Source organism: Eleginops maclovinus, chromosome 3, assembly GCF_036324505.1.
Source record: "Eleginops maclovinus isolate JMC-PN-2008 ecotype Puerto Natales chromosome 3, JC_Emac_rtc_rv5, whole genome shotgun sequence".
In the NCBI taxonomy this organism is placed as follows: domain Eukaryota; kingdom Metazoa; phylum Chordata; class Actinopteri; order Perciformes; family Eleginopidae; genus Eleginops; species Eleginops maclovinus.
This window is the reverse complement of record NC_086351.1, coordinates 25,070,664-25,094,220: the sequence shown is the minus strand read 5'-3', so window position 1 is coordinate 25,094,220 and position 23,557 is coordinate 25,070,664. Positions and strand designations below refer to the sequence as shown.

The window sequence follows — 23,557 nt, the reverse complement described above, 5'->3', positions numbered from 1 at the left end:
CCCAGAATGCATCTTAACCGCCTACAGAATGGTCAGAGATTGTGCTAGCAGCACATGTAGCCTCGAGCTACACAAACTCACTTTCTTCCAACTTCTTCCATTTCTTTTTTCAAGAAATCCTAGAGATTATATGACGATAGCAGGCCATGCAATGTCTGTCTCTGACATAATTTCCCTTCTGTCCCCTTCTCATACTATGAAGATGGATTTTCTTGAATCATTTTGCATGATTTCAGGTGTATTTCATTACCTCTTCACAAGAAAGGAAACCATTTTTCTTTGTTGATCAATTTTAACTTTTGGAATTCTTTAGATAGATATTTCCTTAATCTCTGACTGCTCTGGCGAACTCTGTGCCTCGAGTGCCGACGGCAATCACAGAACTGTCAGACAAATGGAATAATTTATTTTAGTTTATCACTCCTAGCCCCTTTCTCTTTTTGGACAAGCAAAGATTTCTTGTTTTTTAATAACAACATTTTTGGTTCTTTGAAAGCCAGAGAAAAGGCAATTCTTGGAGGTGATTCATTTTTTAATTGTCTCTCAGGAAATGCATGTTGCTTGAATTCTCTCTGCTGCTGGCTCAGTCATAATATGGCAAACCCCTTCTACACAAAATCTGAGCTTAGTAATAAAAGGGGACATTGTGTTGACTTATTTTTTTAATGGAAACTTCAATCAATAGTTTTTGCCTGTTGAGTTTCAGTTCTCCAAACAAGAAATTCTGTAGAAACAGTACTTATTTTGATTGTTGAGTTGAATCTTTTTGGGTAAAGGCAAAGAGGAGTCTTGCTATATACAGCAGGTGAGTGTAAAAACAGTGTGACAGGATGTTTGAAGCCTCAACATTAGATTCAGCTTCGTCTTTGGGCGTTACACCCACAATTCCAATTTGGTCAAATAGGATGAAGCCAGAGGTTGTGATAAGCACCACAACTGGTTCCGTCAGTGTTCTGTCAATCATACAGACATATCTCAGTTTGATGTCACTGATTCCTAGCTGTTTCTTTATTGGCAGGCAAAAAAAAGTCCTCTTAATACTGCAAGCATGAGATAGTCTTATCAAAAAAGTCCCCTATGACATAGTTTGTGAAACAACTACATAAAGTCATAATATGGTTTTGAGATACAAGCAATTACAAGTGACATACAAATCTATTAAAGACAACACATTGTTATGGTTCAAATTAGATCTCAAGACTTTTTGATTAACATAATGACTTTCATCTATATTATATATGTTGGATAAAATGGGTACTCCAGTGATGTATCCCTACATGTTCTACAGCTGGGGGACAAAAGATCACTTTAAAAAAAGACCACTATGGCAGTAGCAGAACCCACGATTTGGGACTTCAGGGTTAGGGTTTCCTTTTCCTGTAGTTTTCCTGCAGCAGACGCACGTTTACAACGTCCGCTGGTGCATCATAAATACGTTGGATAGTGTAACTGTAGTTGGATTCTCAAAGCACCGCAGTGTCTTTTCTTAAGTCCTTTTGAATTCTTCTATCCACTATTCCTTAACCATGTGACGTTTCACGCAAAAGTCAAGGAATAGTAGATAGGATAGACGATAGGAGCTGATTTTTGGACTATTTGACCGGAACCCTTGTTTGCCTTCTGTATGTGTTTTTTTTTTTGTTGCTGTTCCTGTTAGTGGTTACTTCTTGTCTGTGTTCTTGATTCTTCTGACTCGATGCTAGTTGTTGTCTAAAAAACAATTTAGTCAAGCAGAATTTCAGCTCAATTATTGGCAGATCTAGAAATGTATGCATCTTACTTACTGTCACTTTCCAGACGTGTATCATTGAGCAGCTGTAGCTCAGGAGTGTGTGGGACAGTGGATGCAACACTTCCTTCACACACATCCGCTTCCGTTCACTCACTGCAAAGCCAGGGCCGCCTCACTCAGCGTTATCTCGTCTGCTGAAGGTGTCTCTTCCAGCTTATCAGCTCCCAGAGGGGGCTACCGTCTCCATAGCTACCAAACCCAATTAAAGAGGTTGTTCCAATTAGAGATTGAAGAGAGCTCAGGTGTGATAGGTAAGAGCATGAAGACCTTGACCTCAGCCTGTAGGATAGAAACCCTCTCCCGTCTCTAAACTGTCACAGCGCTGTTCTTTTGTCTCTTAATTCATCACAGTCTAGAGCAGGGCTGTCAAACATACAGGATGACTTTGCAAAGACACACACATTCTGCAAACTTCACGCCTTTTATCTGTTGGTATTTATAGATTGTATACATTTACAAGGCAGGGGGATATCCTTCTTACTTAATAGTTCCCACTTTAGTTTAAATGGTGTGTCAGTTCAGGTGGCCAGGATAACTACACATATGTGGAATTTATTGTAAAATAATGACATTTATAAGAAAAAGATAGCTCATTGAATGTGAACATTTTCAGAATGTAATTTCTTTGCACTAAAACAAAGGGAACCATTTGGAGTTGTCGTCAGTTTAGGTTAGGAGTGTCCAAACCTTCTGCTTGATACTTGAATATGTTTTTAGAAGAAAACAGCCTACATCACAGCTCTCCACAGGGTTTCATTTATTTTGTTAGCAGATGATTCCTTAAAACAGAAGCCTCAGATTCCATATCATATGGGAAATAGGAAAGGTATATTTCAAGCTTGTTATGCAAATAAGTTATCAGGATGTAAATGTTTTCAACTTGAATTGACTGAATGTATTTGAAAATTGGGCTTATTCACATCTAATATGTATTTAGAAATATATAAGATGTACATTACAATACAAGACGGGTCGCATTCCATTATACTTTTATCATTTGCTGCGGGCCAGTTACAGTAAAAGTGGACCACGGCCCGCATTTGGCCCCCAGGCCGTAGTTTGGACACCCCTAGTTTAGGTCATTATGTTATGATTTGAGTGATCTGGCCCACTTGAGATCAAATTTGGCTGTATGTGGCCCTTGACCTAAAATGAGTTTGACCCCCCGGCTCTGGACAGTCCTTTAAACCGAAGAGGCTAACTCTGTTTCATTCTGCCCTCATATTGGTATCAGTGCCAAATTGGCATTCCACAGACTGTGTCAGATTATGTGACATATGGTTGTCCTTGTTTATGGATGTGTGATTGTGTTGGTGATGGCAAGCTAATGTACATTGATTAATTTACTCACGCCCGGGCTTAAATCCATGTGCAATCAATATAACATCAGTAACAAATCCTCAGAGAACAACATGTGTGAGCTAATAAAAGCAGCGCGGTGTGTTCCCCCCTCCTCACACAGTGCTGAGCATTGAGCCACACTGCTGCTAGTGTTTGCCTTCCTAGGGCCAAAGCTGTGACAGAGAACAAACACAGATAACACATCCTTTGTGTTCCATCAAAACCTCCCCTCCAACAGTTTACTTTATCCCTGCCAATCCACACAGGCTATTGAGGAAGAAAAGGGTTGTCGTAGATCACAAGATCCTGTCTGTGTGATGACATGAAGTGTTCTGCAGGGTTAGGGAGTTAAAGGCAGTGTCAGACTGCTAACTGCTCCACATTATTACTGCATGTTACCATTAGCTAGTTTACTCTGGAGCCACACTGGTGTCATTATTTGTAATCACTAGGAAACATATTGAGGAGCTCTGGCATCTCGCAGACATTCAGCACTGGAACAGCATTAGCTGGACATTTGTTCGATGCAGCGTCCAATGAAAGTATCGATGTGGTGTCAGGATATGACTTAGCTTTCACAGGGGAGAGATGGGACAATGTAGCATCTTGCTGTACATTAAACATTCCCAAGCAATGTTTGGATTGGATGTCATTGACTTTTAGCAAAGTTATTGCTTGTCTTTGGTGTCGTTCCATGGTGTGGAGCCCTAAGTGACAGCATACATAAAAAAATCACGCCCTGCTGTCCCATCTCCAAAGTAGCTCTGTGCTAATGCATACAGGCTGACTTTAGGTTGTAAATATCATCTATAAAAGGTGCTGCAGTCACCTCTTTGAAGCCAGGAGGTAACATTTAAGTGCCAAACAGGTGGTAGACCTGATCATTTTTATTTGCACATGAGAGAAATACACCTGTAAAGCGAGTGCATACAAATGCTCCTACTGTCCTCCATGTGCTGATTAAAGATGATTAACTAAAGAGACTTTTGGGGGCTTTCCCTTTCCTGTGTTATAAAGTTTTTTTTTGCCTGTCAATGGTTTGCAAAGACTAAAGTCCCTGTGTTCCCTTCAGACGTAGTTTTCTCTTTCACAATTAAGTGTATTATGTCTGCAAATTTCACATAATAAGTCAAACCTAATATTATTCATTTTAAATCAATAGTATTGCTTTCAACTAAGCTAATAGAGTTATGTGAAATCATTTGACATCACATTTAATGGAGTCAATGTTTCAATTTTTCAGTGTGGAAGAGCAAGGTAAACTCGTCGACACCTGCAGCATATTTTACTGTCTTGTTTCGTCTGTGTTTCAGCTTCTGGCCCTACCTGTTTACTGAAAGTTTCCAGGTATATCACACTCCCAGAGGCCGTGTTGAGAGGTAGTGGCAGACAGAGTCTCAGTCTGCAGAGCACATGTGATAGCTCAGCCCGGATGGCAGGTGCCACGGGAAGGCAGAGTTTAGTTATGGAATAGAATGAGGTGATTTATCTCAATAATGACTCCTTTTTGTGTGACAAGGCAATTTCACTGCCCAGAGGTGTTTTTTCTCACCGAGCTGAAGGTTGTTTTCAAAGAAAGGCAGTACTGATGGAAAGACCTGAGATCAGAATGGGGATGGGGGAGCAGGCTTTGGTAAACACACATGAGCAATCCTTAAGTTTGGCTGTGTCAGCTGAAGAAGTGGCAATAAAGGGGCTGAAGCAGAGCCACTGTCCCTCTGCACAGAAACACACTGTTTGGAGTTCATATCCCTTTTCCCTTTTCTTCTCTGAAGAGGTTACTGTTGAGGGCTCAGCCTCAGAACACACTGCCTTTTGATTTCCATACTTCTCTTTGATCCTGTCATACAAATCAGCCTGGCTGTGTATCTGAGTATGCACATCAAAAGCTTGCAATCAACATAGCAACAACTGGCTTCTCTTTGTGATATCAGCAAAACATGTTTTCACTCTGATCTCAAATTATAAGCAGTCATGTGGCTCATGTATAATATGCTTTGTGCTTTGGAATCAATATGACAAAAACCTGCACTCAGGGAGTACAGTCAGATTCATGCACCATCTGCCCTGTTAGTAGGACACTGATGCTGTTTTTCATTTGTGGCATATATGCTACTTTAGGAATGAACTTCACCACGTTTTTTATTTCGTACTAAAGAAGCGGTGTCCATGGGCCCCTCACCCGACATGAGGTATATTGCCTTATGTGTTCAGTCAAGGTATAAGTCAACAAAATCAATCAAATGTAGGTATATTATTCTTGATACTTGAATATGCTTTAAGAAACATACGGCTTACATCACAACTTTTCTTAGGGTTTCATTTATTTTGTTACAAAAAGTGAGTGGCAGTTTCTATTATCTTGACCTAGGATGATAACTTGGCTATTTCTGTTTCCCGACCACACTATTACAGAGGAGCCCGATCTCCCCGAGGCTGCAGATAAACATTAGGGTTAAATGAGAACCATTCCAGCACACTGTGGAATATGGAATAATTCCAACAGACATCTCTGGCTTGGTAAATGAATCATATCTAACACATTTATATATCCATTAACCTGATAGAGTCACTCAATTGAATTGTATGCGTGAGATAATTAGGCAGGGCGCTTCCATCAGAGTGGGATGTCAGAGTGAACAGATTGGTCGAAGGGAAGCTTCCTGATTAGGGTCAGTCCTGAATTAAAGGAACAGCGTCACAGTGTTAATATTCATCGTGTCTTTCTGACTCGATTCCAGACCACTGACAGTAAAATGAGCCTCAGGTCATTATTATTTTTACATTTAATTTCATTATGCAGTCCGTGCCTTTTTGAATAAGCAGACAAGCACTCAAGCTTTTGGTCTGTGCAGACATGCAGGGATACATATTAAACACAAAGTGGGGATACATGGATATATAGGTCTGCATTGGCCTTTTATTAAATATCACATATAGAGTCCTAAAACCAGGAAATTACTCGACATTTTACAACCTTTCAGTTCTCCTGTCTCAAAGTCAGTGGCTTTATAATAAGGGTTTACATGATGTCTGTGGTTTTCACAATGTTAAGAGATTTTCGCAGTTTGTACATAAAATACGGCAGTAAATATCCCATTTGTGAATGTCTGAAATGCTTACATGTCGTTAAAAAAGTTGGTTGCTTACAAGTGACTAAATGAGACGACTAGACGTCATCAAAGTGAACATAAGCTGCATTTAGCTTAGCGGTGGTGATGCACTGCCACGCGGTTGTAATGTAGTTAATTTATTTAGCTTTACTTTATTAGTTTCTGAATTTTTAATGTAAATGCATTTCTACAGTGGTATTTTACAGTGGCTGACAGGTGCAAATGCGACCCAAAACATTTCCATTAGAGTGTACATGCTGCCATTTCAATAATGATGCAAATAAAAAAAAACACATGCGAATGAAGAAAGAAATGTCACCAACTTGACAATACATGCGCAACATTTACTCAACTTTACTGCAAAAACAAAACGCTACAAATATAAAAGATGCTGTAAAAAGCTAAAAACAAGAAGCTCAAAATGCAACGTCAACCAGGGGACACTAAAAAGTGACGGACACAGCTGGGACTGGAGCGCTTTGTGACGCTCGGGGATTATAAAGTCAACTGTCTCTGTTGGCAGAGTTAGTCGGTTTCATAACTATAAGTGTTTGTCAGTATATTTGAAATTACTAGCTTTGTCAGCTATAGCTATCTTACAGCAGATATGCAATAATGTTCGGTGCGTCAAATTGTAAAAATAAGCCCAGAAAGCAAACATTTTAGGTCACTTTCAAACAACAGTTGAGTGTGTTTTAACACATTTGTATTTTAATATATGCATCCTTTTTGATAGAGCAGTGCGTTTCTCCATATGGAAATGTTTTGGGTAATTGTAGCACATTTGCACCTGCTGGCCACCTTAGTGTTAATATGTGGAGTTTATCATGCATAACAAAATGTGTAAGGATCAAAAACGTGTAATTTCAACTGATCTTATTCCTGCAATATTTCTAACATGTATGGGGGCGGCCATTGTTATGGGATGTAATGTACGTAATGCATGGTGCTTCACTCCACTTTATGTGCCCACTCATGCTGATGTGATTTGTGTGGCTGGGAAATAAACCACATCTATACGGGAAATATCATGTTCAACATTATTTAATTCAATTAGAGTTTTGATGATCAGTTAATTACAGAAATGCTGATGTTCTTAGCTCTTTGAAGCTCCAGAACTCAGCCACTAATTACAAACAACCCAAAGTAAGAGCAAAGCACTGTCAGTAGTGTGTGCTTGAGTTTTTGTGTCGGTTTTGTAAGCACACAAGTAGAGCTGACATTGGAGAGAGTACCACTCAGACGTTGAATGAGAATTTGCAGCTAGAGGTGTGGGTGCAGATGAGAGAAACTGCAACAAAGTCAGTCACACTTTAGTCAATGTACAAAATAACAGAAAGCTCAATGTTAAAGAAAATAGTTTTAGAGTACATACAAGCAGATTTTCACCTGGAACACAAGCGGATCATGAACAATCCTGGCTGCAGAACAGCAACTTTTGGAACGGCTTAGCTGGAGATGTTGTGGGATATATAATGCTTCTTCAACACTGAAATGTGTGTTAAAAATGGAATATATGAAGATGATAACTGAAGTACTTAAAAGGCAGTAATACCTGAAATATTTCACTTAAGAGAACTTTACATTTTAACTAAATAAACTTGACCCAGCGTGGCTCCCATCGTTCCCTCTGTAAGGATAATTCCAAGGCTTTCTTTGAAACTTACAATTCAAACATAATTCCTCAATACTCAACAGGAGACATCCTGAACAATATTGAAATTTTCCAAGAAATTCTTTCTTAGCAAATCAGAAACCAACTGAGATATTCTAGAAGCATTTTAATTGGGATTTGTGAACATGATCAGTTCAAAGGTTAGAAATCTTACTTTGTGCATTATGTATGTCCTTGTTATATTTCCTGTAGCACAGGCAGTTTGAGAGAAATAAAGAGCTTTTTGAACATTTAAGTATGGAGTCATGTCAAAGTAGACACACAGAATATAAACCTGAACATATCACAACATTCAGTCTTTCATTTGAGGTCTCTTCATCTGTCCACACACATATAAAGTTAAGTCTATTTTCAACTCCTACTGTTGCATTTTCCTTTATCAGTGCACCAACTTGTTCCACCTGAAACAGTAAGTTACTAAGTCAGTCGTCTCGAAGAATCGATGCTTAAGTTAAGAAAAGCTAACTGAGTAGAATACAGACCTGACCGCACTGAGGTTCCAAATGGTGAAAGCTTACAGGTTATTTTTGGATTTAAAGGGTTTCTTTTCACACATTAGTTGACATGGCGTCAAGCTGTAGCTTGATTCTCAACCAATGCATTAAGAAAAAGGTTCAAGGCAACACGTGGTTCAGGTCTGATTCATGTTGCTTTATTAAAGGTCGCACAACTACCATTTTGGTCTCTATAGAAAAACACATTTCATCACATGTGTTTCCTGAGCAGCAGTTGATCAGGAGGGATTGATGTTGGGATCAAACCTTGCAGAAGGTGTGTGTGTGTGTGTGTGTGTGTGTGTGTGTGTGTGTGTGTGTGTGTGTGTGTGTGTGTGTGTGTGTGTGTGTGTGTGTGTGTGTGTGTGTGTGTGTGTGTGTGTGTGTGTGTGTGTGTGTGTGTGTGTGTGTGTGTGTGTGTGTGTGTGTGTGTGTGTGTGTGTGTGTGTGTCTGTGTGTGTGGTAGGTAGCCTGACACCATTGTTTTGTGTGTGGTTAATAATCGCCAGGTCTCAAATGATACAGTATTTGTCAGGAATGATTTAAAGTAACCAGCTACAGAATCAAAACATTCCCTTTCAAATTCAATTTCACCTACAGCTTGAGAGACTTTCCCAAATAATTAATAATAATTAATGCTGACAGCCATTTACCGCGAACATCCAGCCCCATATTTATTTTTTTACCTAGAATTCCTTCTGTTTCCCCCTTTAAATAACCACTTTTACATGTTCTACCTGTCTACCGATAACATTTTAATTGTATAATGCATATATTAATTGATTATGTACAATGCCTTCTCAACATGCTGCTGCAAAAACAATCTCTATTTGTCCTTTTTCAAGCGCATGAAATAACAATAAATAAATAATTGAGGCCATCTTATATTTGTTCTGAATTATTATTATCAAATAAGAAAACAATTGACACCATTTGTGAATTCAATAACCAGTGAAATAAATACTGATGTCAGCCTTCAACTAATACACAACAGTGGAAACCTCCACCCCCCCACACACACACACACCACACCCACACACACACACACACACACACACACACACACACACACGCACACACACACACACACACACACACACACAGTCCCTCCACCGGTTGGCCCTTGCTTGTTGGTGATAAATGCAGCATTTGTGTCCAGGGTGTAGCTTATTTCTGCTCAGTTGCCCGCTCTGGCTAAGCTAAGCCTTGTGTTGCTGATAATGACAGCTGTGAAAGGAGTGGAGGACTGAATGAAAAGCAGTGGGTGGGGGGGGGGGGGTAGCTGTGGATCCAGTCACTGTGCCTGCCAGGCCGTATTCTCCATCCTCTCTGAGTCCTGCAGCGTCACACAGGGTGCACACACTTCGCTTCGCTGCTGCTCTGTTTACCGGAGTGAGGGCCTTTTTCCTCTATCAGCCGCCACTGTCTGCATCCAGAGATGTTGTTTGTTTGCTGTGAAATTGCTTTGAAATACATTTATTAGCTTGAAGAAAATGCATATTTTTCAAGCAGGAGTAAACAGAAGGGATTTTGAGGATCCCTTAATTATATATTATGATGAAGGCCAATTACCTCCTTTTCTTTGGGGATGGTTGCGTGTCCTTCTATCAATTGTCAGTATTGTGCCGCTTCGGTTTGTACTTGTATTGTAAATAAGTGTTGTACAGATAAAACAAAAGGGAAAAATCTCTATTATCACTCAAACAGGGTGTGGCTGGGAGACATGTCCATTGGTTGTTTTTGTGCAAATCCCAAAATTCACCAAGTGAAACCAAAAAAAAAATCTAAAGTTAAACATCAGAAACGAAATATGAAAATGACTGCATCAACACCCCTGGTAATATATACTCATGCTCCCACCGGTGACATAACGGTTGCTGGTTGCCATAGTAACGTAACAGGCAGAAATGCTGGAGGTAGAAACAGCATCATAGACATGCCGATTTAATCCTTCATTTTATACATGGGAAAACAGATAAGGACCTTGTGCGCGCTGTTAGTTCTGTTCTGTTTGACTTGTTTTTATGAAACAAAATATAACTTGAAGAAGACGACAGAAACTCTTTTAACCAAATGTAATACTTAGTTTAATACAATTTCTAGTTAGTATTTCACAGTTAAAATAACAAATGTTACCCATGTTTTTATTCACTGTAGACGTGTTCATTGAGAGAGTCGAGTTATAGTTTTAGTTTGTATTCCAATTTATTCCATTTCCATGTGTATAAATACAAAATATGATGCAATATATAAGTGCAAACACACAAATATGATCTAAAAGTAGAAATTAACATTAAAAATACAATACCACAGATACACGTAATCTATTTATGTCCTGCAATTGAAACAAAATAATACATTTGTATTTAATTGTATTACTTTGTGTATTGCACCTTCTACTCAGGTTAGTATAAGTAAACAAATACTTTGCAGATAAATTACTGAAGAAAAAGAACACAATAAATGGAAAAGAAAAAAACAAGCTGAGATTAATACAACATAATAAAAAAACATACATTTGAAATGACAAAAAGAAGAAATAGAAATGTTCAAAACACACAACACTCATGTTTAACACTGCAACCACAGAAAACACGTTTCCCTGGAAACCTCATCTACAGTCGAGTGTCTCTGAATGGGATCATCATTTTCTAGCTTTACTATTCAGAAAACACAGAATAGTTCTTGTGTATGCATACTAATTCAGGCTTTTTACATCATAAAACAATAACACAATTATTAACGAGACACATTTCAAAAGATACATTGAAAAATATGATAAGATTTATCAAGTTACTTCTGACAGGAATGACCTAAGTTGGCCCTTGTACGAGCAGAAAGATTGAAAAACTAGGGGACTTTAGAAATATGCACAGTGGTGAAGGGTAAGGTTATCCAAATGTATGTGTGTGTGTGTGTGTGTGTGTGTGTGTGTGTGTGTGTGTGTGTGTGTGTGTGTGTGTGTGTGTGTGTGTGTGTGTGTGTGTGTGTGTGTGTGTGTGTGTGTGTGTGTGTGTGTGTGTGTGTGTGTGTGAGACTTGTGCATCCATGGGTGTGCATCTTTGGACGGCGTGTATCCACACTTCAGAGGGACGTGAGGCGCAGCGACAAAGCTTGAATTCAAGCAGAGTGAAGATTGTTTATGGACTGCAAAAAGTAATTAATCTCCATTCTCTACAAAACAAAATAATCGGATTAAACATTCTCGTGCCCCAGTGAATCTGTGTCCCCGTAATAGCCGCTCCTCTGTCCCGTTTCCTACCCATAATGCCGTTCCTATAGGCAGGATTCACTGGCTTCACCATAACAAAGGGCTGCACAATGGCTGTGGAGTGTAATCACATTCTGCTGCTCGTTTGAATGCTTGTCTTTCACGGTGAGGAAAGAGCATTGGCCACTTGACCAGTATGATATTATGACCTTTGATAGAGCTGCTGAAGTGCTGAGGGGGGGGGGGGAGGGGTTGTTGATTAGGGTTTCATCTGTGTCTCTGGCCGCGGGTGAAACACATGTTCATGATGATTTGACCTTTTCAGCCATATTCAGTTGAGTGTTCTGTACCCTCCTCGGCTCTCCTTCTGAAGTGGGTTCTGGTTAACATCCTAAAGAGGCTGACTCCAAAATGTTTTAACACTCTGACATTATCCCTAATGTATTCATCATGTATAATTCCCAACCTATTCATGCTCAACATTAAAAAACTACGACTGGTAGAGCAGTTTCTGGTTAATATCAGGTTGAGTTAGTTTAGTTTTTTGAGTAGATAGATGGGGGGTGGGGGTGGTTGAGAGAGTGAAGGGATACATTAACTTCTTTGGCTGAATGTACAAGTCACAGAGAAGTACAAACATGGCGCCATCTTTAAGGACGCTCAATAGACAGACCACATATTCCTTATTATATGGCTTAGTTGAAAACTCTATTGTGATTGGTCAATTCGGACATTGCAGATGTTTGTTATTTCCTCTGTAAAAATTGCTAAGGTGGATCAAGGGACTATGTGCAGTCATGTCAATCCACAGAAAGAATTCTGGTTAATATATGGACCACAAACATTAATTTTCGGGGTCAAAATACACTGGAATATTTTTGGTACGTACATTTTTATATTTGTGAAGGGCACAAAACTTTGGATTCATGATGGCTAAACTGTCCTCAGTAAACAAAAGAAAAAGAGAACGACAGAAGCAAAGAGGTTAAAAGACCGAGCACTTGTCAGAGTGAGGAAGTTAACACTTAAGGGAACAGCAGAAGAATACAGACAGGAAGTAAACATTAAAGGGAACAGCAGAAGTAGACAGACAGCAAGTAAACACTTAAGGAAACAGCAGAAGAAAAGGAAGACAGACAGGAAGTAAACATTTAAGGGAACAGCAGAGGAAGACAGACAGGAAGTAAACACTTAAGGGAACAGCAGAGGAAGACAGACAGGAAGTAAACACTTAAGGAACAACAGACGTAGACAGACAGGAAGTAAACACTTAAAGGAACAACAGACGTAGACAGACAGGAAGTAAACAGCAAAGGGAACAGCAGAGGAAGACAGACAGGAAGTAAACATTTAAAGGAACAACAGACGTAGACAGACAGGAAGTAAACGCCAACAGGAACACAGTATGGGCTCTGGCAGTGTTTAAGGACTAGTTAATGGAAAAGAATATGTGAATAGACTGGGAGAGTTACAGTAAACCTCGATCAGTGCTGCTTTCATTTTCAGTTACCTTTTTGTCACCGCACTTCCAGCCATTGGTTCGGTTAATAGGTTAATTTACAAATCAAAGTCGAGTTGTTGTTTAATTTAAAGTGTGGCTGTGTAATAAGCGGGATCAAGAGCAGGGAGATGGTCATTAATGAGTCTTCGCTTTGCGTCGTGATCCTGCTCACCCCGTCTGTGTTCTTTTTTCATTAATGGCCGCCTTCCTGTACATCATCCCTTGTTTAAAGAATTCCCAGAACAGGACCTGGTGTTAAAAAACTACCATGTTTTTTTTCCCCTAAGAAGGAAAACTGTGATATTTTTCCTTCTTGAATGAAAGGTCCCTATACTTTAACATATTGTTGATTGGTTATCCCTTCTTAGCCGAATTTGATTTTTCTAGCTTTGGTTACTCAAGCTTCACCCAAATATAAGCCTTAGAATATTGGGTAACATTAAATATTTAAAATTAAAGAGGGGATTTGCATACTGTTAAAACTTCCATTACCAGTACTCTTCTAGGAATGCCATCTGTACACGGCTTTTGTCTAAAAATTATTTTAAACAAATCATCCTTACTTTGGTCCCTAACTGTCAGTGCTGTGAGTGCATCACTTTTAGTAGACTGGTAGAGCAAGGTGGAAATAAGTTGTGTTTTTCTTCTTATTGTTCCGTCCCCAGGCACCTGCAGCTGACAGGCCAACCACCATCAGACAGGATGTCGTACGGGTCCATTGACGGAGGCGCTTTTGGCAGTCGCAACCCATTTGGAGGTCCTACGAGGCAGGGCTACCAGCCAGTAGGTGAGGACGATTAGAGATTGTTTAATTTATGAACATGTAAATATAGCACTTTAAAAGGCCCTACATGAAGACATTGACCACAATACAAAGGTCTTTTTAAAATTAATTTAGGGCAGGCATCATTACCACAGAACAAGGTCATTTAAAATATCATTTAAATTGACACTTTCTACAATGCAGTTATGATGTCAAAGGTTGCGCGGGAGATACTGTATTTATCATGGCAGTTTTATTTTTATTTTTAATATACATACATAGGTTTGTTTATTATTTTTAGACGGTCTTGAAAATATGTCAAGAGCTGCAGGGTCAGATAACAACAACTGTTTATTATAAATAATGGGGGCACATAATTGTATGAAAAGTAATACACTTCTTAGTTTTTTTCGTAACAGTGGTTAAGTGAACTTCTCTCTTTGTGTATAATCCTTAGCATTGGCTACATTTTAGCCAATAAAAGCGTATTAAAATCTGACTGTTGTTTAACAAAGGTGTTAAACTAGCAAAGGGTTTAATTATGACTTGAATCACATGACAAGACACACTTTTACAATGTGGAATAAGGATTTTAATTTGCTACTTGGAAGCCTAAGAGGATGGATGTGTTCACCTTGTAAACATACTAGCAAACAGATGACTATTTACACCGCCAACTCATGTTGGGCAAATCAAGCGCATGTCTCTTGGGACGACTATAAAACAAAATCCAATATTCCCTCGTAAGCTCTGGTTTGGTCTCCACCGACTCCTGGGGGAAGTGTCTGGCTCTTAAGCTACTAAATACTCCTCTATGTTCACCAAGTTGTGCCTCTGCTGTTGAGTGACAGGCCGGTTGTTTCCAAGTGTCTTTATCATTTGGCGGATGCAGGAAATCGCAAGGTTGGTGGTTTGATCCCCAGCCTTGAATCAACTTTGTTGATGTGTCCTTTGGCAAAATGAGCCCTGCATTTTCTCCTGATACAGTGTGTGTGTGTGTGTGTGTGTGTGTGTGTGTGTGTGTGTGTGTGTGTGTGTGTGTGTGTGTGTGTGTGTGTGTGTGTGTGTGTGTGTGTGTGTGTGTGTGTGTGTGTGTGTGTGTGTGTGTGTGTGTGTGTGTGTGTGTGTGTGTGTGTGTGTGTACTCTCCTGAGCTGGTGCACCTTGTATGACAGCTTCTGCCTTTGTCTGAATGTCTGTGAATGGGTGAAGGCTGACTTGTTTAGGTAAAGAGCTTTGAGGGGGTGCAGAGACTGGAAAATACTTTATATACGCATTCCATTTACTATGATAGCAATTCTGAAAACACTGTCCTGCTTTCACCCACCCCAATATTTGCATCAAACATTGAATATTGTTAATGTAAGGATAACCCTAACAGAAAGTTATCCTGGTTAGATTTCAAAAGACACCCATTCAGAAAAGCAACTTTGGACACAGGAATGAAGAAGTTGAGAATTTACATTCATGGCTGACCTCTTATAAACATGTCTGCAGATCAATGCAAATACATTTGATTTGAATTGATTAAACTATATTGTTTGTCCACCTTTTTAATACTTAATATTGTAGATATTAAATATATTCAGGACTATGTGAGTCAATATCAGACTGCAGGTTGTAGAACTTAGTCATATAAAAAAAAAATCTTAGGGGAAAAACATTTGTATTGCACTTTTAAAGACCCTTCCTTTAATGAATTCCTCCTACCAGTGAATCACAGCAGCACTCGTGTCTTATTAAAATCAGTTGCATGTCAACACTGTGGCTTTGTGGAAGCTTGTATGCATGTTAGTAGTCAGCCACTTCTAAGGTAATCACAACACATGTATTAGTCATGAAGTTACAATTCAAGCAATCAGCACTACATGAACATAAGAAATACATACATGCATTACATAAATACAACAATTACATGGAACAACGGCATAAATAGGTGTTGGTACTCTGGTATTTTCCTGTTTGTTCAGCTTCATGATCCCGCAAATGTATATAATTACCTACAGGTGTGTGTGTGTGTGTGTGTGTGTGAGTGTGTGTGTGTGTGTGTGTGTGTGTGTGAGTGTGTGTGTGTGTGTGTGTGTGTGTGTGTGTGTGTGTGTATGTATGTGGGGGGGGGGGGGGGTAATTGCTCTTGTGCAGAGGTCACAGGTTTTCACAAGGATTAAGCAGTGTGAAAAGCAGCTTCATTGGATTTGATCCTCTCGCTGCTTTCATTAGCCTACTAATGGGGTAGGAGCAAGACACAGCCCCGAGGCAAAAACTGTGTGTGTGTGTGTTTGAGAGAGGAAGATTGACAGATGGGGAGAGTTAGTAAACATGAATTTGAACATGAATAGGTGGCAAGGACAATGAACTTACATTTCACCATGAGGGCCAGACAAAGACGCATTTCTAAAAGTCAAGAATATCCATGTGCATGAATGAGAGACTTCTGTTCTATTCTGAGAGGACACACACAGGCCCCCTTACCTCCAGATACACAAAGGAACTCACCAAATGCATTCCATCTCCTTTTATAGGGTGTATAGAACAGAATATATATGATATCCACTTGGAAGTCTACGAGACATCACTAACACCCATATCCTGTCCAAATGTGTGTGTAGACGGCAATTTTTACATGCCGTATTTTCCGGACTATAAGGCGCACTTAAAAGCCTTACATTTTCTCAAAAAACAACAGTGCGTCTTATAATCCAGTGCGCCTTATATATGGATTACGGTAATTCTGGTTGTGCTTACTGACCTCGAAGTGATTTTGTGTGGTACACAGCGCTCACGGCGCTCTGTCAAAATGTTTTAGTACGACTTTGGTAAACTACAAAGCCGCACCGCTTGCAGCATTACGGCTACCGTAGTCAGGAGCGTCGCGGAGTTGCACCAAATGGCACCCGTCAAGAGACACGCTTACGACGCGGACTTCAAACTCGAGGCTATCAGTCACGCAGTAGAACATGGGAATAGAGCAGCTGGGAGAGAATTCAACATTAATAAATCAATGATACGTATTTTACGTGTTATAACTGAACTTATTACTGACTTATCTGACTGTTTTGTTTCTGTTATATAATTAATAATTATATAATATGTATCCGTTTTACGGCATGTAGAAAAGGAGTGTGTAGGAGAGCGACATGCTGGGTGGGCGTGTGTGTGCGGAAGAAGTAGTTTTGGGAAAGTGAAGTTGTTGCCAGGTTGGCTGCGTTGTCGGCGAAGACAATAAAAAAGGATTACTCCAGCTCCGCTGTTTCCCCCTCCTCTTTCCTCAGAGTGTCACATACCCAGCTGCTCTTCACTACGGTATAGAGCATAACAACGCTGGAGGTAACAACATTTCGCTTAATGCGCCTTATAGTCCGGTGCGCCTTATATATGAAAACATTTCGAAAATAGACCGTTCATTGACAGTGCGCTTTATAATCCAGTGCGCCCTATAGTCCGGAAAATACGGTATGTATTTTTTGCCTTCTATTTTTTTATGTATGTATATACAGTATATTTATGTTACGCCCTGGTCTAGGGGAACCTAGGCGCAGCACAAAATTGCATGCTACCCCCACTCCAACAAAGAGGTCAGTGACACAGAAAAATGCCTTTGCTAATTTTAATTGATGTTTGTAAAAGGAGGTGAGACAAACCCAACACACAGACACACACACACACACAGGAGGAAAGAAAACAAACAAAACTCCCGCACAGATGAAGTAATGACCAAGGGTCATAACAATATGTATATATTTTTATATATTTGTATTCTTGGGGACGGTGTTAAAGGGCATTTCAATCTCACATTTTATGTTACACACACAGAAACATACTTTTCATGTCACACTGATGTCAGGAACAAATGTGCCTAATATAGCTCTTTGTATATCTTTGGAACACAACTGATAATAAAAAGATTTGAACTGATGTTTGAGTCTGTATAAAGGGAGTAGTGATTCTGCCACCTGATGAGTGTTAATCTGATAATCACTGGCCTTTTATTTCAGTTTGGTGTCAATTCTAGGTCCTACCATATGCCAACATATACGCTGTATCTGCTGTGCATATGACAAATAAAAACCTTGAACCTTGAAACCTACAAACCACCATACAGGTCACTTCATTTAAGAAGTAAAGGGTAATACACCTTAATGTCTAACGCCACATGGTGATGGTTTCAACACATTTTTGCTCACTGCCATAAACCTCTGAATGAAAGTAGAGGTCATCCATTGTGTACAAGATGATTGTACCACGCTGCGTCAGCTAAGAGTGTTTCGTGCAGAGAGAATCTTTTGAAGTGGCTTTAAAAAAATGCACCTCTGAACATTGGTAGGAATGAGGCTGATTGTATGCTGATTTAAGAAGCGTTCACAGTTTGACCGCGGCATCATTTCTGTTCAGTCATGTCGCTGAAACACTAGAAGCGGAGAGGAGGTGGGGCTTATTTTCATTTTTCATATCGATACCTATATCCCAGAGAGCATTAAACGTTAAATAAGCAGCGCATGATACTATTAATGACAACATTATAAATGGAGATGCAATGGTGGTAAATAGGTTGCAAACCATATCTCTGTTTCTATTTTTTATTATTGCCTAAGATCATCCAGTCAATTATTATTTTACAAACCACTTTGAACAGTTATCTTAGAGAAAGTGCCACACCTTTTCGGTATTTGTGTTATATTAAAAGCAACAAAATGACTCAAAGGGGAATCTGCTCCTATTGTTCCCTAGACTGCATTCAGTTGCCTTCTTGAAATGGAAACGTGGCCCTTGGATTAATGAAACATAAATCTAGATCTAAATTTAGATCTGTCACAAATGTTCAAATCTGTAGGATTATAAGCAGGTGTTGTTTGTTTAATAACATCATCCGGAGATTCACCCAAGTAACACAGTCATTAATGGCAGACCAACATACAATTTTTACGGAAGTCCTGTTCCCAGAGGATGAATCCTGATCATTTCATTTATCAAGATTTTTGAAATGCTCTCAACTGTAATTGGCTGAATTTGTTTGTTGGGCTTATTAACACATTTAATGCATTTTTAGATATATTTAAGATGTAGAATATAAGACAAGCACAAGTTTCAGGTGTGGGCCATATTCCATTGTGCTTTTGGTATCTACTGAGGGCCAATTAAACATGGAACATGTGCCGCATATGGCCCCTTGGCCGTACTATGCACACCCCTGTCTTAGATGGACCATCTCAATGTTTGGTTTAGATGGTCATGTTCCTCTTAAGATGAGCCACTTTGGTGATCTTTTCATTATTTTTATGTTAGAATTGTCACTGTGTTTCTAAGCTTGCTAGAAAGTGAATATCTCGTACCCAAAGGAGCTGTTAGTATAGCTCTTAAGTTTAGAATATGTTAGATTTCTAGGTCCTGGCAAATGTTGAGGATGTATTCCTCTGAATTTGTAGAATTTTACGATTGCTGACTTTGGTGACTATTAAGATCTGATCTGTTTTCCAGCTAGAATGAGTTCACATGGTATTTTGAATGCAAAAACCCTCCCTTTGCTCATAATCAGCATGTTCAACTTAAAAACGCTCAAACGTTCTTATCACTGAATTCAGTTTTTAAGCTTAGGTACTCCGCATTGTGTTTCACGCAATCACAACTTCAGTCGTTTCATGAAAAAGCTGAAATTACAGAGCAGAACTTCTCCTGCAGTCCTCTGCACTTATGAGGCTTTATAGATAAGGCCTCAGGTCTTTATTCCTGTCCAATTTTCCCTCATGGCCATTCATCATCAAATGAATAGGCCCTTATCTGTCTGCCTCGTACTCTGTATAGCAGAGTATACTCAATGTATGTTCAAAACCAATCACATTCGACACTGGAGGGGGGTTTCTGGCATGAGTCATTATGCTGCATTCCAGATACACAGTGAGGGAAGACGGGAGGATGTGTCAGAGCAAAGCAAACATCACATATGCTTTTCGTCTCCGCTTTTCAGCATACTGTACTCAGCTGTGTGCCCTGAAATACTCTGCTTCACTCAGTGACAGTCAGCTCCTCTCTCCAAGTCTTCTCTTTTGTGGGCCGACAGATGGGAGCCTCAGTCACCAGGAAGGAGGACTTTGATCACAGTGAAGCCTGGGTGCATTGTGAGGGATATGGGTGGTTGTAGTGGTGGGGTTGGGGGTTGGTGGGGGGGTAGAGCAGGAGCCTGTCAGATTTGCCGTCTGTTGCTCGAGCTGATCTGAAGGGGAGCTCAGGAAATGATCAAAGCCCAGGTTAAGGCTCTAATAGAGCTGTCTTTTAGGCTAATCTCTCTCCTCCCTCTCCCGGCAAAAAGTTCTCCACCCTCCACTCAGAGGCGGCGTGTCACTACCAGCACAGCGAGTGTTTCATTCAGGATGACAGAACAACACAGCTTTAATATCAACACATATTGATATGCAATATGTTGTTTTTAATAAACGCTTAATTGAAAATGAAAGGTTGCCAAAGCGGACTATGTTATGCCTGACAGTTTACAGCGGGCACAGCTGTCATAGTATGAAAGAATTAAGTATTTGTATATATTCTTTTAAGGAATTTCATACATTTTAAAGAAGCTCTCCTTTGTTTTGGGTATCCAATTGTTAAAATGCAAAACTTCCCTCCCAGATTGTCAAATCAAGAAGACTCTTTCATAGCGGACATTTGCCTGTGGGGGCTTTATGGAGCTTGATTTATTTTAATTTTTTTTTTTAAAGAAACTTGACGGTAAGCTTTGTTTAGTTTCAAAACATTAAGTTGTGTGGACTTTTAACTTTTGGATTTACAATAGGGGTTTCACCAACTAATCGACAAGTCAACTAGTCGACTACCTTTATGGAGGCAACCACGGGAGGATGCCGATCATGGCAGTGTGGCAGACCTGGCCTGCTCCTTTAAGAAAAGTAGCTGCAAGGTTTCGTGGGATTCAGAGTTTTTGTGTATGGAAAGTGATGGCCAAGGTGAAGTGCATGTGTATGAGAAGACGGAGAAAAGGATAGAGAAATAGTAGCAAAATAACAGTCTCTGGGTTAGTTTTATGTACAACAGTGTCTATCCTGTTAACTGTGAAGAGCAGTAATAAATAGAGTTTTTCCAACGGCATTTGAATGCCCCATTCATTTTTTCGCGGTGATATAAAGTGTCTGGACAGCTGGTTACCTTCTGACAATGAGCCGAGTCAAAGCTCACCAGTGAGCTTACCGGTGAGCTTCCAAGCTACGGTTTCGGAGCCTAGATACCGGCAGTAAGAAAGGTAACAGCGCCGAGGTGCTCCAAAATGCACCAGCAAAACAAGTCTGACCTTTATATGTATGAAAGTACTTAATTGAAGATGTTACCAACTCCAGAGTGAAGTGTCAGTTGTGTACATCTGTACTGAAGTACAACAAGAATACCTCTGCTATGCTCAACCATCTAAAGATAAAACACCCGCTGCTAACAGCTAGCGCTCATGGTAAAGTAGTTGCGCACTCAATTTTTAGTGGATTTATAATTTTAACAGGTTTTTTGCTGTAGTATTGGTGATTCCAGTTACCGTTTTATATTTATTTTGCCACAATAGGATGTACCTCATATTAAAATGCTTTGTTACAGTGTTTAATGTCACTGTATGCAATACAAAATACAGTTTTCCTTGTTCAAAAAAAACTTGCTCTGTGTGTCTTTATGACATAATGACTAGTCGACTGCAATTTCAAAAAGTGCTAGTCGTGAAACCCCTAGTTTACCATAAAGATTTTGACTATTAGCCATAGAAAAGATTTAACATCTATAAAAAATGTATCATACAGTTGAGTGGGGTTTCTTCTGCTACCAGTAAAAACAAAACTAATGTTATGAGTCTTAAAACTTGAGGATATCAAAACCATTTAGATATATTTTCCAGGGATTATTTAGGCATTGGTATTCTTTGATATGGTACTTGTTGGATCATCATCTGAAACTATATTAATGACATTCCAACAACATGCTGCACTGTCCCTAATGGATGAAATAAGGCAAAAAATATAACTTTTTCAGGGTCTTTCAATATGTCAATGATTTGTGCCGGCCATTACATTCTGAAAACATTATGACCTTTTTGTGACAAAAGATAAAAACCTTAAACCCCCCCTCCATGACTCATAAAGAGCCTGTGAGAGCCTCTTGAAGTGCAAACCATTATCCCCATTTGGATGATTAATTACACCTCTCTAGGATGGCAGACTTTATGCCCCACCTCTAGGTGCAGATATAAGCTTTTTCCGATTTCAGATGAGTCCTCGCAAGAACAAGCTTGTAGACTTGCCATCGGTTCTAAAGCACCAGTTTTATTATCGTGCTGGATGGTTGCATGACATTTTCTTGGAACCTGCTTTAAGAGAGTTGCATTAATTAGAGAGTTCTGCAGTGATGTTATAACCCTTAAATCCTGGAATTCAGATAATGTAAAAGTAAAAAAATATCCTCTTCTCTCAAACGGCCTAAATGATCCCAATGACTGTGTGCATATAAAAGAGCAGTAACACATCTCTCTTGAGTTTAAGAAGTAGCGGTATCTGAAATATACTCTGTACAAATGGTCAGAGTTTGGAGGGTTACTTTGTCACTTACAGTTACTAGTTTACATATAAAAAGTAACCTAATCTGAGTATCACAATCTCAAATTAATGTAAATCAGTGGCGAGCCATCAGGGTCCCTGAGGGCCTAAGATATTCTGAAAAATAATATTTAAAAACATAAGAAATATATTTAATTGTTTAAATGTTTTTTGGGAAATATTTTTTTGTTATTTTTTTCATTAGTTTTAACAAAATAACTTGATTTAATTGTATTTAAAAAAATATTTCCAAAGAAATAAATCCTTCGAATCTGCCTCTTCAGTTTCTATTGAAATGTTAAGGGATAAATGAAAGAAGCTCCTTTGGCCTCTCTGGAGTTACTGGGAAGGTAGGAGGGCCCAACGAGAGAGTAATGTCAAAGGTCAGTACAATTGACCAATCATATATTCTCTCTAAATCGGTGGGCTTTATTACCGCTGACTTTATGACAAGTTCCGCCCGATGTCAAACTAGTGGTAAAGTAGCTAGTTAGCATCAGAGCTAACGTCAATTAGATGAGAGTAACACATCCGTCACCTCCAGGCGAAATTACGGCTCCGCCCACTTTTGAGGCAAAAACAATGCTGTTATTTGAATAGCGGTAAATATAAATTCTGAAGTTTCACAAATGTAAGAAAACCGTGGATTTTTGTATCCGGGCCGTTGTTTCAATATATCACTGACGTACGCAGCTTGTGTGATGATTATGATTATTTGTATTTTTTATTTGTAAATGAAACATTTTGCTAAATGAATACGTCGTTTTTTTCGTCCTCTTTCTCTCTCTGTTGCATTGATAAGGCTCAATTAGCATCTGAAGGCTAGTGTTTTTTCAACGAGGGAAGGGGGGTCAGAGGGCAAGGTATAAAAGTCACGGCTCGCCACTGATTTAAACTGATTACTTTCCGTTACTTTTGGATTACATAAATATCAAATGCAATGCACATAAAGACAAAGAAAAATAATTATCAATAAGATGTTGTTTACTGAAGTGTTCTATGTAAGACAACGGAACAATGTGCCCTTAGAAAAGAAGAAACCAAGGTATTTAGGATTAAAAACGTGTCCTCTTAAATAATAGTATAGGCCTACTGAAT

At 39.3% G+C, this 23,557-nt stretch overlaps 1 protein-coding gene across 3 annotated transcripts in view; it reads left to right on the top strand.

Moving 5' to 3' along the window:
* Window positions 1-23,557, top strand: part of tsnare1 (T-SNARE Domain Containing 1) — a 176,500-nt gene that overhangs the window by 20,660 nt on the left and 132,283 nt on the right. For all 3 annotated transcript variants that reach the window (XM_063879708.1, XM_063879705.1, XM_063879706.1), the window contains exon 2: window positions 13,793-13,914. In XM_063879708.1, coding sequence (XP_063735778.1) covers window positions 13,830-13,914 — 85 coding nt within the window. In that variant the 5' untranslated portion in view covers window positions 13,793-13,829. The remainder of the gene's footprint in view (window positions 1-13,792; window positions 13,915-23,557) is intronic.